Consider the following 19,112-nt stretch of genomic DNA (forward strand, 5'->3'; position numbering starts at 1 on the left):
AAACTATGACCAGTTCAGATGAGCTGAAAAGGTGGTGATAAAAAGGTGATAAAATATACTATCAGTATTAAGAATCATGCAACATATTGGGAAAGGGGCTTTGAAGACTGAAGATCATCTTTGTTCTTGTTTTGGGGCCAAATGTGATGGCAGTCAGGGGTTATTCATGACTCTGCACTCAGAAGTTACTCCTGGGAAGCTTAGGGGACCATATGGGATGTCTGGGATTGAACCTGGATCAGCCACATGCAAGGCAAATGTCCTACCTCCTGTGCTATAGCTCTGCTCCCTTCTGATGATCATCTTTATAATTTGGAAAACTTGCTGGCACTTCCCTGAACATGAATAATATAGAGGTGGTCGAATAAATATCAAGAACTTAGATTCTTTTTCTAAAAGTGAGTACTTTTAGCTAATTTGGACCTTGGGTGAGCCATTTTCCTTTCATTAATTCCCTGGTAATAAAGGGGTTAGACAAATCTCTTAATGATTTTCACATATCATATAGACCTCAATTACATGACTTAAAGTTTTTTATCTTAAATTTTGATTGAGATACTGTGATTTATATATATATATATATATATATATATATATATATATATATATATATATATATATATATATATATATATATATATATTTTGGTTTTTGGGCCACACCCGGAAGTGCTCAGGGGTTACTCCTGTCTGCTCAGAAATAGCTCCTGGCAGGCACGGGGGGGACCATATGGGACACCAGGACTCGAACCAACCACCTTTGGTCCTGGATTGGCTGCTTGCAAGGCAAACGCCGCTGTGCTATTTCTCTGGGCCCACTTTGTATTTCTTGCTCCTTAATCAAAAAATACCATGCTGCTTTAGTGCTTATTTTTGGGGCCACACCCGGTATCAGAAAATGCTCCTGGCTTGGGGGACCATATGGCACGCCAGCGGATTAAATCGCGGTCCATCCTAGGCTAGCGCAGGCACACAGATGCCTTACCGCTTGTGTCACCACTCAGGCTCCTGGTGCCTACTGTTTTATAGTACAATTTAAAGTTGAGGAAAGTGATTCCTCCCATCTTTTTTTTTTTGCCAAGGATTGCTTTAACTATTCACAAAGACTTACTGCTCTGTATAAATTTTAGGAGTTTCTGATCCATTTCTTTGAAAAATGTCATGGGTATTTTTATAGGGATTGCATTACATTTGTACAGGAAATTAGGAAGTATTGACATTTTAATGTTAATCCTTCCAGTCCATGTGCAGGGTAATATTACCATTTTCACATGTCCACTTTTATTTCTTGAAGCAGAGTCTTGAGTGTTTTCTTCATATAGGACATAGGTCTTTGATCTCTTTGAAAGTTAACTCCATGATACTTGACTTTCTGAGGCACTATTGTGAATGGGATTATTTTTCAAATGTATTTTTCTTCTTTCATTATTTGTCCAACATTGGTTTGTTTTGGTATATGTCATTCTCATTGGCATGAAATATACCTCAATGCTGTTTATTTCTTTAAACATGAGTGATGTGCACTTTTTTCATATGCCTACTGGCTACCTGTTTGTCTTCTTTGGGAAGTTGTCTGTTCATTTTCTTTCTCCATTCTTGGATAGGGTTGTTGAATATTTTGTTGTTTTGTGAGTGCTCTCCTGTGGATAAAAGCCCGTTACTCAAAAAAAAAAAAAAAAAGCCTGTTACTCATCTATTGCATACATTTTATTTCATTCTTTAGGAGGGTGTCTATTTGGAAAAGTTTATAAAATTATTCCATACACTTGCAACTTCAGTTTACCAAGGACATTCAGCTAGAAAATGGTAAAACCATTCTTTCTGGCAGCGCTCAGGGGTTACTCCTGGTTCTATGCTCAGAAATTGCTCTTGGCAGGCTCATGGGGACCATATGAGATGCCGGGATTCGAACCACCATCCTTCTGCATGCAAGGCAAATGTCCTACCTCCATGCTACCTCTCCGGCCTTGGTAAAACCATTCTTAAAAGGCCAATGCTGCAATTAAGTTTTTTGTTCTTCCTTTGCTGAGACTCTGGCGCTGAGGTATCACTGCCATAGCAGGACAATTTCTCTTGAGAAAGGAGAAAGGCCATTCTGGATGACCAGGTATTTGAGAAACTTTGCTATTCCTAGTATTCTGTCAAACAAAATTGTGTTTAAGAAGCAATTGATAAGAAATTGGATAATACTGGAATTTTAACACAAGTCTACAGATTCCTTTTGTTTTTTTTAAATGAACTAAAGTGCAAACCAAAGTTTTTAATAAACTTTTATTTTCATATTTAGATAATGAATGTACAACAGTTGATGTAGAAATAAGTAACTAGAAATGCTTTTAGAAACATTTTTTCTCCCTCAATTTAATTTTTTAAGTCATAAGTCTTTTAAACTTGATTTTTAAGAAATATGGCAACTGTAATAATGAAAAAGAAAGGAAGCACAACTTTTTAGGAAAACATATAGCTGCCTGATTACAGAGTTTTAACTGATGTATTAATATTAAAACAAAAACAAAAAAAGCACACAAGACACAAACACTCTTCAATAGATTTACTCAAATAGCTTTGCTTTGCTTACTGAGAAGAAAAAAAGGCACAGATTTAAGAGGATAGTGATTAAGAATATTATAATGGGCTCAGCCAAAACATCAGAAACAAACTCTTTCCAATTATCTGCCTTCATTAAAGTGAGTTTTTAAATTAAACTGTATAAACATATGATATAAAGTTGGTATGTAGGAATTATCTTTGTATATTTCCTTTATGTACAAATACTTGTATACAACTTCACTGTTCTTATACATCTTCTTTATACCAATTACCAGGGCCTCCCAACTACATATCCCCAGGTCATGTGATGCTCTAGGAGCTGGAGAGCCCCAGTGGTTTTCTGTCAGAAAAGTTGGAAGTAGGAAAGGCCAATCAAATATAGTCATCTTCGACTGGCTCTCCATTGACATCACAATAGTGGATAAAAATTGCCACTACTCGCTGAAACACTCCCTTCTTCATCTGTCGCATCTCTGAAATTTCCTCTCCTATAGTTTCCATACAGATGTCTGCAGAGAGCTGTCCTTTTCTTCTGGGAGCATAGATAGTACCTTGAAAATGGAGGAGACATGAATGATCATTATTAGATCATTTGGAAGGTTACTCTGATTAAATGGTCTTTGAGACAAACCTATATATTGTAATGATGTAACACTCATTTGTTATGATAGGCTTTCTTATCAGTTCAGCTAAGATACCATGTTTGATACCTAAGAGAGCATATATCATCAAAGGCCCAAGGACAAAATGCACCAGACTGAAAGTTCCTTAAAGGGCTGAAGACATAGCTGAAAAGGCTGAAGCATATTCTTTGATTACAGGCAGCCTGATTTAATCCTTAGAATCTCATGCTCAGAGGAGTGAACTCTGAAATGACACTTAGCACTAGGAATATCCTACAAACCAAAATAGACATTCTCTTGAATGAAGTGTAAAGTTCTTCTAAGAGTTATCCCATATAAAACATCAAAATAATTAGTATAACCAAAATGTGGAAATAAAATAGCTAAATATTAAAAAGGTATAATAAAATTATTAACAGAGGTGCCCGGAGAAAAATAGCACAGTGGCGTTTGCCTTGCAAGCAGCCGATCCAGGACCAAAGGTGGTTGGTTCGAATCCCGGTGTCCCATATGGTCCCCCGTGCCTGCCAGGAGCTATTTCTGAGCAGACAGCCAGGAGTAACCCCTGAGCACTGCCGGGTGTGATCCAAAAACCAAAAACCAAAAACCCAAAAAAAAAAAAAAAAAAAAAAAATATATATATATATTAACAGAAAGGCAAGGAAATTCATATGAAGAAATCCTTCTCTTCTGCCTTCATTGTGAGGCAAATGATTGGCTGAAGAATAGAGTTATAGCTATTTTTCATAAGGGAAGAAGCAAACAATAAATAGCAAATAAAATACCAATATAAAGAACAATTTAAAAGTCAAACTGTTCTTGTCACGAAATACTAAACACCAGAAAAATATACTAAAATAAAGAATTCAAAGTCAACTTAATTCATCATTACTTTCTTCATCATCTTCAAAGTCATATCTGGCAAAGCTATTGGGTTCCGCTGCTCGTAGTGATCTTAACCAGGGAAAGTCAGAAATCATAGAATATGGAGCTCCATCCACAACACCTAAAATAGGAGAGGTAGTGAGACAGTGATGGCAAACACTGGTATTTTAAAACGCAAAATGAGTTTTCATTCACATGGTGAAATGTAGTGGATATGAAGAGATAGATTCTTGTTCTGCTAGTAACTGTCATGTGATCTTCATCCTGTTTTTGTTAAGCCTAAGGAAAGGAAGTCAAGTCCCTCCCAACTCTTGCAAGCAAGTTTCAATCTTCTAGTTTTTGTGATTCAATACTTATTTTGATTAGTCTGGAAAAAAACACATGCAAGAAAATATTTACCTGGCCCTTGCAGCTATTTAAACTCTCCATAATTTTGACAAGATTTCTTCTATGCTCTTTTTTCTTAAGACTGTCTTAGGTAATAGCTATTAATTCTCTAATACTGGAAGTGATAGGACAGCATAGGGAGCTTGCCTACCTGGGATTGATCCCTGACATACCATAAGGTCCCCTCAAGCTTGCCAGGACTGATCTCTGTATACAGAGCCAAGAGTAAACCCCTGAGCACCACTGAGTGTGCCCCCCAAACAAACAAAAATAATAATCTTGTAAATACTCACCTTCTAGAGTATAGATTTCTCTGCCCCAGGGATACTTGGGGTACTTTTTTAAGTCATCTTCAGTTCGTGTGGCTTCAGGGAAGAATTCATACTTTATGAGTTCTCTGGAGTTAATGGAAAATGAAGTAAAAGGATTTGATTCTACTATTTCAAAGTATTAAATATCAAACAAAAGTAACACTCAAACTAGAGAATATGTATCTAATAAAATCAAAATTGCTTTCTTCACCATCTTTACAATCATACCAGGTCAAAAAAAGGCACTCATGTATATATGGTACATAAAAAAAAACAAAAAACAAAACACCCAATTTTCTAATGATGACCTTGTGCCATGCTGTAAGAATGAAAGGAATATACTGTTCTGCAAATTTCCTGAAGTGTGAATCTGAAAATATACAAACGTAATTTATGAATTAAAGTTTCTGTTCTTAAGCAAGAGTCTCAGTGAGTGCTTTGTACAATTCAGGTTTTACTTCCTAGCACACATGGTCAGCTGGTTAGCACAAGGTAGGGTGTACCTAAAAACCAAAACCAAAACCAAAAAAGGGCCAGAAAAATAGCTCAATGGAGTATGTGTGTAGTACAGGAGAACCAAATTTGATTTTCCATAGTGCATGGACTCTCGAAAACCAGAGGAACTGATTCTTGAGCATAGAGCCAGGAGTAATACCCACAGGTACAGCCCCCCAAAAGTTTCTCATTTTCATATTTCAGGAACATAAAACACCCAAAACAAATAAAAAATATTAAATTTAAATTTCAGGAACTCCTCAGGACAGGAAATTATAGAGAAGGTAAATCACAGGGATCCAGATTACTTACTGATTGATGTTTGCAATTGTGTCCATCCAGCTGCGGATGCGCACTTTGTTCCGCACATTAGGAGGATTACTGAATTCATGGATAATACAGATGTGATAGGGGTATGGGCCACTAAATAACTTCTGCTCCAATGTCAGTGTGTCCACCTACAGAAGAAAGCAGAGAAGGCTAAGAACAAGGAAAATAACATGTAGGCAACAATCTACTGGAGTCTGAATAGTCCTTTCTTACTTATGGCCTCAGTTTAGAATCTCTAGAGGACTGAAAATCAAATAGTTACAATCAATCCTAAACACTTTTGATCATGAGTAAGGTTTAAGCAAATAGCTTTTGATGACTTGATTTATGTTATAAAAAAAGCACATTAAACCAGAGATTCAGGCTAACTATTCTCAGAAATCAATCTACTTCCAAATATGCCCGGATACTGGTTTAAGAATTGATTGCAGGCTTGCATTCATGTGGTAGACCAGGGTTTCATCTCTGGCATTCTATATGGTTCCCAAAGGCAGAAGTGACCCCTAAACATGAGCAGGTGTGGCTCCAAAACAAAACGATAGCATTATAAAATTGCACCACTGCCCGTTCCTAAGAAAGATGTCAATTCCCTACTCTCTTGTACTCTTGTATTCACACTTTCTTTCTTTTTTTCTTTTTTTTTTTTTTTTTTGGTTTTTGGGTCACACCCGGCACGCTCAGGGGTTACTCCTGGCTCTATGCTCAGAAATCGCCCCTGGCAGGCACGGGGGACCATATGGATACCGGGTTTCGAACCACTGTCCTTCCGCATGGAAGGCAAATGCCTTACCTCCATGCTATCTCGCCGGCCCCTTGTATTCACACTTTAACCTCACAGAATGCCTTTTTACAAAACCCCATGGACTTTCTTAGTAGTATACAGTCCATCTTCCCAAAGATGGCAAGCTTCTCAAGGGAAAGAGAAAAACATATGCATTTTTTTAGCCCCAGAAATTCTAAGTACCAATTAATTTTTTGAAATGACTGGTTTGGACAAAAGGATCATACGTTATCTGAATTGTTGGACATTTCCTTCTTTTTGTAATCAAGAACAATCTCATGTTTACTTTCCATGATAAGGACAATGAGAGCAATAATAGCTATCATGATTGCTTACTACATCTTCATAACTGTTCTATATTTTGAATGACTAATTTAGCCATCACAATAACTACGTTTCTATTCTTTTACTTTCATATGTGAAGTAACTAAGAAATAAAATTTTAATCTGCTAGAGGTCATTAACAAGCTGAGCCAGGCAATTAGTTTTAAACCAGTCTTAGCTCTTCATCAGAATCAAGTTCAAGGAGTATAAAAACTTATCGAATAAGAACTTCGTTTATCATACAACCTACTGGACATTAAGAAAGTATCTAGCAGAGGTGCAATTAAGGAAGACCAGCAAGGTGTAGGCTAGTTTATTTAAAATAATGTGTCAGAAACTCAAGGCACTAAGGCAGAGCAAATGAAAAGATGTCAAATTCAAAGACTAAAAATAATTTATTGTAGTATGTCTAGCATCAGAATGGGAAAATTATTACCTGCTGCATTGGGCGTAGGTATATAATGCGGTTTCTCTCAGGAGGCATCCTTAGAATCTGATCTAATACCTGATCCATATTCAGTTTCTTACACTGTGCATAGTCAAATCTATTTACAATTGGAGCATTTTCTACTTTTAAATGTTTCAGTACCCTGCACCTAGTAGCTGCAAAAAAAGGGGGGGGAGGGTTATAATTAATTTACACAAAATAATAGAGTAACAGATAAAATATTTGAAATCATCCCTTGAGAACTGATTCAACTTCTACTAATATGAATCTGCAGGCACAGACTGGTCACACTATAACTCAGTCAGAAACTACTTAAAAATAAAATTCTTTTCTCTTCAAAACAAAGTAGTCCCCTTCATGCTATGGATGTTAAGGTACTTTTATTTTATTTAAGAATTCTCTGACAAGAAATCCAAATTCCAGAGATGACTTGTCTGAAGATCGGCAATATTCACTGAAAACGAATCACTGTAACTATTAACTTATATGGCAACAGTTAAACCATCACATGTATTATCTTAGATTCACCCGTGGGAAATGAACAAAATTGATTTTAATCCTTATAACATGTATAAAAAGCAAATCTTAATAAAGACCTGTAAGTTTATACTTTGGTCTAAAATTTTATAATCCAGTATGGTAGTGACTAGCCACATGTAGTTAAAAAAATTCCAATATTTTAAATATAATAAAAGAATTATTCAGTTCCCAAGGCAATAGCTACAATAGTTCAGCACTCATCACACTCATCTGCGGTCAGTAGTTCAATACAGTAGTTAAACATTTTTCAACACTCATCTGTGGCCAGTGGTTTCATTAAGAAATGCAGAGATGGAGTGAGTGAGAAATGGCTGCAGGTGGGGGTTTCCAGGCAGAGTGCTGACTGCTCTACCTGCAGAATCTCCACCGGGCTGTGCTTCTTCTGAGGAACTGAGCACCGGAAGGGAGCCCTGTCCTACCCTTCTCTGTCTTTCCTGAACTCTGGAAGCTCTCCGCAGAGCCCTGGGAAGCGAACCCCAAAGAAACTACATTCGGAAGCTACCCAGCGAGCCAGTGAGTGAGTGAGAAATGGCTGCAGGTGGGGGTTTCCAGGCAGAGTGCTGACTGCTCTACCTGCAGAATCTCCACCGGGCTGTGCTTCTTCTGAGGAACTGAGCACCGGAAGGGAGCCCTGTCCTACCCTTCTCTGTCTTTCCTGAACTCTGGAAGCTCTCCTCAGAGCCCTGGGAAGCTAACCCCAAAGAAACTACATTCGGGAGCTACCCAGCGAGCCAGTGAGTGAGTGAGAAATGGCTGCATGTGGGGGTTTCCAGGCAGAGTGCTGATTGCTCTACCTGCAGACACTACACCGGGCTGTGCTTCTTCTGAGGAACTGAGCACCGGAAGGGAGCCCTGTCCTACTCTTCTCTGTCTTTCCTGAACTCTGGAAGCTCTCCTCAGAGCCCTGGGAAGCTAACTCCAAAGAAACTACATTCGGGAGCTACCCAGCGAGCCAGTGAGTGAGTGAGAAATGGCTGCATGTGGGGGTTTCCAGGCAGAGTGCTGATTGCTCTACCTGCAGAGTCTCCACCGGGCTGTGCTTCTTCTGAGGAACTGAGCACCAGAAGGGAGCCCTGTCCTACCCTTCTCTGTCTTTCCTGAACTCTGGAAGCTCTCCGCAGAGCCCTGGGAAGCGAACCCCAAAGAAACTACATTTGGAAGCTACCCAGCGAACCAGAAACTGAGCACCTGAAGGGAGCCCTGTCCTACTCTTCTCTGTCTTTCCTGAACTCTGGAAGCTCTCCTCAGAGCCCTGGGAAGCGAACCCCAAAGAAACTACATTTGGAAGCTACCCAGCGAGCCAGTGACTCTCCTCAGAGTCCTGGGAAGTGAACCCCAAAAATACAGCATTCTGAAGCTGCCCAGCGAGCGAGTGAAAACTAAGCCTGACCAGTGGGGCCCGACTGTGAAAAACTGTGAGTGCTGCCTGTGTGTGTCTCTCTGCTATCCTGTTGGGTAAACCTCCTGAGAGTGGGCTGAAAAGAGGCTCCAGAAGGCACTTAGCTCCACTTCGCTACGCAGCCGTGCGCTCTTTCTAAAAAAAGAACACCATCACAAGAAGAAAAAAACCACACTAAGAACTGTACTGGATCACAGAAGCAAGAATTTCTCTCCAGACTGTCTTCTCTGCTGCGTGCTTGGGCCTAAGATTTGATCCTGTGTGAGGCTTCATCCACGGAGGACTCCCCTACCTTGGAGGCAAGTCGGCCCATCCAGAAAGGGCGGAGCCAGAGAAGTGTGTTGCCTGCATCATATAACCAATGAATACCACCACAACACGTAGAAAAACCCACAATACAAGTGTGACAATGGGGAAACGCAGGCCAGCATCAGACATAGAGAATGAAGATGACAATTCTGATGACCAGTTAACGACCAACCAACTAATCAATCTCTCAGATAAGGACTTTAGAGTAGCAATATGGAATATACTCAAAGAACTCAAAGAAACCATGAATAGAATAGAACAGAACACTAATAAAAATCAAGAAAATATGAAGACAGAAATCACAAAACTCCAAACTGAAATAACATGTCAAATAACAGGCCTGAAAAAATCAGTAAACGAAGTGAATGACAAAATGGATAAGCTCTGGGACAGGGTATCAGAAGCTGAGAATAGACTTGGTGCTGTGGAAGATGAGATACATAATTCCATACAACAGGAGAGATTGGAAAAAAAATTTAAAACAAATGAACAGACAATGGAAAAATTAGTCAAAGAATGGGAACAGATGAAAATAGAGGTCTATGATAAGATCAACAGAAACAACTTAAGAATCATTGGAGTCCCAGAGACCCAGGAAGAAAATTTCCAGGAAGAATCAACGGTCAAGAACATCATTAAAGAGAAACTCCCAGAGCTAAAGAATATATGTGATCAAATCCTGCATGCTCGAAGAGTACCAACCAAAAGAGACCCAAGAAAAACCACCCCAAGACACATCCTAGTCACAATGACAAATCCCACAGATAGAGACAGAATTCTGAAAACAGCAAGATCAAAAGGGGAAATTACATTCAAGCAAGCATCCTTGAGATTTACAGCAGACCTGTCACCAGAAACACTAAATGCCAGAAAGCAGTGGTGGGATATTGTGACAAGACTGAATGAAATGAATGCTTCACCTAGAATACTGTACCCAGCAAAACTCACTTTCCGGTTTGACGGAAGAATACATGGTTTCACAGACAAAAAACAGCTCAGAAACTTTACAGACTCAAAACCAGTCTTAAGAGAAAAACTGAAAGACCTAATCTAAGACAAGACTGACCAAAAGACACACCAAATTTCGATATAAAGATGGCATTAAATCCCAGGACAATTCTTTCTCTCAACGTCAATGGACTAAATGCACCAGTTAAGAGACACAGAGTGGCTAAATGGATCAAAAAACTCAATCCAACCTTCTGCTGCCTACAAGAAACGCACCTGAATAGTCAGAACAAACATAGACTCAAAATAAAAGGCTGGAGAAAAGTTATCCAAGCAAACAACACCCATAAAAAAGCTGGAGTGGCCATACTAATATCAGATAATGCAAACTTTATACTCAGGAAGGTTGTAAGGGACAAACATGGATATTTTATATTAATCAAGGGGTATGTAGAGCAAGAAGAAATAACTCTCCTAAACATATATGCACCAAATGAGGGGCCAGCAAAATATTTGAAACAACTGTTGACAAATCTGAAAAACAATATCAATAACAACACAATAATTGTGGGGGACCTCAACACTGCTTTGTCAACACTGGACAGGTCAACCAGACTGAAACCCAACAAGAATATACTAGACCTGAGGAGAGAAATGGAAGAAAGAGGCCTAGTGGATATATATAGGACACTCCATCCCCAGAAACCTGGATACACATTCTTCTCCAATGTACATGGGACATTCTCCAGGATAGACTACATGCTGGCACATAAAACATACCTCCATAATATCAAGAGGATAGAAATTTTGCAGACTACCTTCGCTGACCACAAGGCTCTGAAATTATTTGTGAATTCCAAAGGGACTCAGAAGAAAAACTTTAACACCTGGAAGTTAAACAGCCTCATACTCAATAACCAGTGGGTCCGAGATGAAATCAAGAAGGAAATCAAAAGGTTCCTGGAAACAAATGACAATAAAGACACAAACTATCAGAACTTATGGGACACAGCAAAAGCAGTACTGAGAGGAAAATTTATAGCTTTGCAAGCACACATCAGGAAGGAAGAAGGAGCTTACCTGAGTAGCTTAATGACACAGCTAATAGAACTAGAAAGTACTCAACAAAAGGACCCAAAAATAGGAAGACAGAAGGAAATAACAAAGCTGAGAGCAGAAATCAACGAAGTGGAAACCCAAAAAACAATCCGAAAGATCAACGAAAGCAGAAGTTGGTTCTTTGAAAACATAAACAAGATTGATAGACCACTGGCAAACCTAACAAAGAAAGAGATTTCTTGCTCCTTTATCAAAAACAAGGTGGTTATATGTCTGAGGAACCTTCTCTGAGTACTCAAGCCTATTCCACTGATCTGAGGGTCTGTTTTTATTCCAATACCATGCTGTTTTTATAACTGTTGCTTTGTAATACAACTTAAAATTGGGGAAAGTAATGCCGCCCATATTCCTTTTCCCAAGGAGTGCTTTAGCTATTCGAGGTTGTTTGTTGTTCCAGATGAATTTCAGAAGTATTTGATCCACTTCTTTGAAAAATGTCATGGGTATCTTTAGAGGAATCGCGTTAAATCTGTACAATGCTTTTGGAAGTATTGCCATTTTAATGATGTTGATCCTGCCAATCCATGAGCATGGTATGTGTTTCCATTTCCGCGTGTCCTCTCTTATTTCTTGGAGCAGTGTTTTGTAGTTTTCTTTGTATAGATCCTTCACATCTTTAGTCAGGTTGACTCCAAGATATTTGAGTTTGTGTGGAACTAATGTGAATGGGATTGTTCTCTTAATGTCCATTTCTTCCCTATCATTATTAGTGTATAAAAAGGCCATTGATTTTTGTGTGTTAATTTTGTATCCTGCCACTTTGCTATACAAATCTATTATTTCTAGAAGCTTTTTGGTAGAGTCTTTAGGGTTTTCTAAGTAGAGTATCATGTCATCTGCAAACAGTGAGAGCTTGACTTCTTCCTTTCCTATCTGGATTCCCTTGATATCTTTTTCTTGCCTAATCGCTATAGCAAGTACTTCCAGTGCTATGTTGAATAGGAGTGGTGAGAGAGGACAGCCTTGTCTTGTACCAGAATTTAGAGGAAAGGATTTTAGTTTTTCTCCATTGAGGATAATATTTGCCACTGGCTTCTGGTAGATGGCTTTGACTATATTGAGAAAGGTTCCTTTTATTCCTATCTTGCTGAGAGTTTTCATCAAGAATGGGTGTTGAACCTTATCAAATGCTTTTTCTGCATCTATTGATATGACCATGTGATTTTTATTTTTGTTGTTGTTTATGTTGTGTATTATATTGATAGATTTACGGATGTTAAACCATCCTTGCATTCCTGGGATGAAACCTACTTGATCAAAGTGAATGATCTTCTTGATGAGGCACTGGATCCTGTTCGCCAGGATTTTGTTGAGGATCTTTTCATCTGTGTTCATCAGGGATATTGGTCTGTAATTTTCTTTTTTGGCAGCATCTCTATCAGGTTTTGGTATTAAGGTGATGTTGGCTTCATAAAAGCTATTTGGAAGTATTCCTGTTTTTTCGATTTCATAAAAGAGTCTGGCCAGAATTGGTAGTAGTTCCTCTTGAAAGGTTTGAAAGAATTCATTCGTGAATCCATCAGGGCCTGGGCTTTTGTTTTTGGGTAAATTTTTGATTACAGTTTTAATTTCCTCAATAGTGATGGGGGTGTTTAGATATGCTACCTCTTCTTTATTCAACCGTGGAAGGTTATATGAGTTCAGAAATTTATCCATTTCTTCCAGGTTCTCATATTTAGTGGCATAGAGTTTCTCAAAGTATTCTCTGAATACCCTTTGAATCTCTGCAGTATCTGTAGTGATCTCCCCCTTTTCATTTCTAATACGCGTTATCAAGTTTCTCTAGAAATCCTAAATGGAGCAGGGAAAGCCTATTCAACAAGTGGTGTTGGCACAACTGGTTAACCACTTGCAAAAAAGCGAACTCAGACCCCCAACTAACACCATATACAAAGGTAAAATCCAAATGGATTAAAGACCTTGATATCAGAACTGAAACTATAAGGTATATAGAACAACATGTAGGTGAAACACTCCAGGACATTGAGACTAAAGGCATCTTCAAGGAGGAGACAGCACTTTCCAAGCAAGTGGAAGCAGAGATAAACAGATGGGACTATATTAAGCTGAAAAGCTTCTGCATCTAAAGGAAATAGTGCCCAGAATACAAAGGCCACCCACTGAGTGGGAGAAATTATTCACCCAATACACATCAGATAAAGGGCTAATATCCAAAATTTACAAGGTACTGACAGAACTATACAAGAAAAAAACAACTAACCCCATCAAAAAATGGGGAGAAGAAATGAACAGACACTTTGAAAAAGAAGAAAGGCAAATGGCCAAAAGGCACATGAAAAGATGTTCAACATCACTAATCGTCAGGGAGATGCAAATCAAAACTACTATGAGGTACCACCTCACGCCACTGAGATTGGCACACATCACAAAAAAGGAAAACAAGCAGTGCTGGCGGGGATGTGGAGAGAAAGGAACTCTTTTTCACTGCTGGTGGGAATGCCGTCTAGTACAACCTTTATGGAAAGTGATATGGAGATTCCTTCACAAACTGGAAATTGAGCTTCCATACGATCCAGCTATACCACTCCTAGGAATATACCCAAGAAACACAAAAATACAATACAAAAAACCCTTCCTTACTCCTATATTCATAGCAGCGCTATTTACAATAGCCAGACTCTGGAAACAACCAAGATGCCCTTCAACAGATGAGTGGCTGAAGAAACTGTGGTACATATACACAATGGAATACTATGCAGCCATCAGGAGAGATGAAGTCATGAAATTTTCCAATACATGGATGTACATGGAATCTATTATGCTGAGTGAAGTAAGTCAGAGGGAGAGAGAAAGACGCAGAATGGTTTCACTCATCTATGGGCTTTAAGAAAAATGAAGGACATTTTTAACAGTATCTCAGAGACAAGAGAGATGAGGGCTGGTAGGTGCGGCTCAGGACATGCAGCTCATCACATAGAGTGATGAGTGCAGTTGCAGAGATGACTACACTGAAAACTATCATAAAATGTGAATGAATGAGGGAAGTAGAAAGCCTGTCTCGAGTACAGGTGTAGGGGGGTGGGGAGGAGGGAGATCTGGGAAATTGGTGCTGGGAATGTTGCACCGGTGAAGGGGGGTGCTATTTACATGACTGTAATCATACAACTATAATCATGTTTGTAATCACGGTGTTTAAATAAAGATAAAAAAAAATGATAAAAAAAAATTAAAATAGAAAAATAAAAAAAAACAAACAAAAACAAAGAAAGAGAGAGAGAGAAACTTGATAACTCGTATTAGGAATGAAAAAGGAGAGATCACTACTGATATGACAGAGATTCAAAGGGTAATCAGAAACTACTTTGAAAAACTCTATGCCACTAAAAATGAGAACCTGGAAGAAATGGATAAATTCTTGGACTCTTATAATCTTCCACGGTTGAAAGAAGAGGATGTAGCATATCTAAACACCCCCATCACCATTGATGAAATAAAAATGGTAATCAAAAGTCTGCCCAAAAACAAAAGCCCAGGCCCAGATGGATTCACTAATGAATTCTATCAAACTTTCCAAGAGGAACTACTACCAATCCTGGCAAGACTCTTTCATGAAATTGAACAAGTGGAAACACTCCCAAATAGCTTTTATGAAGCCAACATCACCTTGATACCTAAACCAGACAGAGATGCTACGAAAAAAGAAAATTACAGACCAATATCGCTGATGAATGCAGATGCAAAGATCCTCAACAAAATCCTGGCAAATAGGATTCAATACCTCATTAAGAAGATCATCCACTACGATCAAGTAGGTTTCATCCCAGGAATGCAAGGATGGTTTAACATCCGTAAATCTATCAACATAATACACAACATCAACAACAAGAAAAATAAAAACCACATGATTATATCAATAGATGCAGAGAAAGCATTTGACAAGGTCCAACACCCATTCTTGATCAAAACTCTCAGCAAGATGGGAATGGAAGGAACCTTTCTCAATATAGTTAAGGCCATCTACCACAAGCCAGTGGCAAATATTATCCTCAATGGAGAAAAACTAAAAGCCTTCCCTCTAAATTCTGGCACAAGACAAGGCTGTCCTCTCTCACCACTCCTATTCAACATAGCACTGGAAGTACTTGCTATAGCGATTAGGCAAGAAAAAGATATCAAGGGAATCCAGATAGGAAAGGAAGAAGTCAAGCTCTCACTGTTTGCAGATGACATGATGCTCTACTTAGAAAACCCTAAAGACTCTACCAAAAAGCTTCTAGAAACAATAGACTCATATAGCAAGGTGGCAGGCTACAAAATTAACACACAAAAATCAATGGCCTTTCTATACACCAATAGTAATAAGGAAGAAATAGACATTAAGAAAACAACCCCATTCACAATAGTGCCACACAAACTAAAATATCTTGGAATCAACTTGACTAAAAATGTGAAAGACCTATACAAAGAAAACTATAAAACTCTGCTCCAAGAAATAAGAGAGGACACGCGGAAATGGAAACACATACCCTGCTCATGGATTGGCAGGATTAACATCATCAAAATGGCAATACTCCCCAAGGCGTTATACAGATTCAACGCTATCCCTCTAAAGATACCTATGACATTCTTCAAAGAGGTAGATCAGGCACTTTTGAAATTTGTTTGGAACAATAAACACCCTAGAATAGCTAAAGCAATCATTGGGAAAAAGAATATGGGAGGAATTACTTTCCCCAACTTTAAACTTTACTACAAAGCAATAGTTATCAAAACAGCATGGTATTGGAATAAGGACAGACCCTCAGATCAGTGGAATAGGCTTGAATACTCAGAAAATGTTCCCCAGACATACAATCACCTAATTTTTGATAAAGGAGCAGGAAATCCTAAATGGAGCAAGGAAAGCCTCTTCAACAAGTGGTGTTGGCACAACTGGCTAGCCACTTGCAAAAAATTGAACTTAGACCCCCAGCTAACATCATGTATGAAGTTAAAATCCAAATGGATTAAAGACCTTGATATCCGACCCCAAACCATAAGATATATAGAACAACACATAGGCAAAACTCTCCAGGACATTGAGACTTCAGGCATCTTCAAGGAAGAAACTGCATCTCCAAGCAAGTGAAAACAGAGATTAACAGATGGGAATATATTAAGTTGAGAAGCTTCTGCACCTCAAAGGAAATAGTGCCCAGGATTCAAGAGCCACCCACTGAGTGGGAGAATCTATTCACCCAATACCCATCAGACAAAGGGCTAATCTCCAAAATATACAAGGCACTGACAGAAATTTACAAGAAAAAAACATCTAATCCCATCAAAAAATGGGGAGAAGAAATGAACAGACACTTTGACAAAGAAGAAATACAAATGGCCAAAAGACACATGAAGAAATGCTCCACATCACTAATCATCAGAGAGATGCAAATCAAAACAACAATGAGATACCACCTCACACCCCAGAGAATGGCACACATCACAAAGAATGAGAACAAACAGTGCTGGCGGGGATGTGGAGAGAAAGGAACCCTTATCCACTGCTGGTGGGAATGCCGTCTAGTTCAACCTTTATGGAAAGCAATATGGAGATTCCTCCAAAAACTGGAAATCGAGCTCCCATACGATCCAGCTATACCACTCCTAGGAATATACCCTAAGAACACAAAAATACAATACAAAAATCCCTTCCTTACACCTATATTCATTGCAGCACTATTTACCATAGCAAGACTCTGGAAACAACCAAGATGCCCTTCAACAGACGAATGGCTAAAGAAACTGTGGTACATATACACAATGGAATATTATGCAGCTGTCAGGAGGGATGAAGTCATGAAATTTTCCTATACATGTATGTACACAGAATCTATTATGCTGAGTGAAATAAGTCAGAGAGAGAGAGAAAAACGCAGAATGGTCTCACTCATCTATGGGTTTTAAGAAAAATGAAAGACATTCTTGCAATAATAAATTTCAGACACAAAAGAGAAAAGAGCTGGAAGTTCCAGCTCACCTCAGGAAGCTCACCACAAAGAGTGATGAGTTTAGTTAGAGAAATAACTACATTTTGAACTGTCCTAATATTGAGAATGTATGAGGGAAATGTAGAGCCTGTTTAGGGTACAGGCGGGGGTTGGGTGGGGAGGAGGGAGATTTGGGACTTGGGTGATGGGAATGTTGCACTGGTGATGGGTGGTGTTCCTTTTATGACTGAAACCCAAACACAATCATGTATGTAATCAAGGTGTTTAAATAAAAAAAAAAAAGAAAAAAAAGAAATGCAGAGATAAAATATTTCCAACCTTTCATAAAGTTTTAATGAAAAATCCTGTTCTGAAATATTCAATATTCTGATTTAAACATATAAACTATGAAGTTATTGAAGTCATGGTTATATATTTATAAGGATATCCCAACTTCAGTAAAGTATCCCCCTCCCATAGTCTAACAAGAAATCCCCAGAGTTTAGGGGAGAACAGATCTGTCTCTAAAAGACTCTCAAGGTTAGTTAGCTGGGTCCTTGTTTTAGAAGGAACCTATAATGCGTGGTGATTTATTAGATATTTTAAGATCTTTTGGTTGAAACAGAGTAAAGAACCATCTCTTCAGAAGAAACATGGGATCTGGTCTGGGATCTCTAAGTTTAGAGCCTTTTAGAACTCAGATAAGTAGTATTTCAATTTTGGTTTTCTTTTTATTTTGGGGGATTCTCCTAGTTTAAGGCAAAATACTGAATAAAAATTCTCTTCTTTATTACTACCAGAGTCATAAATGCACACAGAAAAAATAAAGCCCATTTCTAAGGCAATAAAATACAAATGAACACTTTTCCAGTTTTAAGTAAAGGTTAGTGCCTGTATTGTGTATATATGCATGTATATGCATACAAATATAAATTAACCACAGAATTTATCTTGTAAGTAAATTATATGTAAATGATTTGTAAGATAAATGTAATTATATTTTACAGGTTAAAAATATAAACACAGATAACATATTCTACTCAATGAAAGAAACTCGTTAGCTTGCCATAATTTTATATGGAGGCATCACAAAGATACACTATTGAGTAAAAGGTGAGAAAATAGGTTCATGTAGGAGAAACTACGGATATAAAATTTGAGAAATGTACTCAAAACAATACCCTATTCTTCGTTCAGAAATAAGACATTAAAGATGGACTAGAATTTATAGAAATTTACTGGAATATACTGGTAGGAGCAGAGGTGATAGGAAATAAACAGAGTGGGACATGGACCTATGGTAATATGTCATGAGTTGAAGATATGATAAAATAACTCCAATCAAGACCAAAGCAGCTATTATACATGTATGGCTCAGTCACTACTCACTACCAAAATACAAATTTATATACAAAAGATATCCAGTACCGGAGTGAAGTCAGGATTCAAAGTTAAGAATCTGTTCCAAATCTTTATAGAGGGTGTTAACCTACCTTACCAGATTAGATAAGTTATTATATTGGAAGACAAAGGGAAAGGCCATTTTAAGACATAAATCTGCACATGGAAACTCACAAATTCCAGGGGATCATGGAGAACTACACGATAGTGAGGTAACTAGAATTATACAACACTTTTTAGCAATAACTAGGGATTGACCAACCCCAGCAGAGCTCCATGTGTATTTCTCAGCATGATTCTGTAAAAATAGTAACGTATTTATAAGTCCCTAATTTC

General features: G+C 38.2%; 1 protein-coding gene across 1 annotated transcript in view; it reads right to left on the bottom strand.

Moving 5' to 3' along the window:
• Nucleotides 1-2,253: 2,253 nt before the first annotated feature.
• FBXO38 (F-box protein 38) overlaps nucleotides 2,254-19,112 on the bottom strand; it is a 60,843-nt gene continuing 43,984 nt past the window's right edge. The window contains exons 18-22 of the mRNA XM_049785153.1: nucleotides 7,122-7,288; nucleotides 5,563-5,708; nucleotides 4,738-4,841; nucleotides 4,065-4,178; nucleotides 2,254-3,100 (exon numbers count right to left, since the gene is read on the bottom strand). Coding sequence (XP_049641110.1) covers nucleotides 2,922-3,100; nucleotides 4,065-4,178; nucleotides 4,738-4,841; nucleotides 5,563-5,708; nucleotides 7,122-7,288 — 710 coding nt within the window. The 3' untranslated portion in view covers nucleotides 2,254-2,921. The remainder of the gene's footprint in view (nucleotides 3,101-4,064; nucleotides 4,179-4,737; nucleotides 4,842-5,562; nucleotides 5,709-7,121; nucleotides 7,289-19,112) is intronic.

The sequence above is a fragment of the Suncus etruscus genome, chromosome 12, assembly GCF_024139225.1.
Source record: "Suncus etruscus isolate mSunEtr1 chromosome 12, mSunEtr1.pri.cur, whole genome shotgun sequence".
Lineage (NCBI taxonomy): Eukaryota > Metazoa > Chordata > Mammalia > Eulipotyphla > Soricidae > Suncus > Suncus etruscus.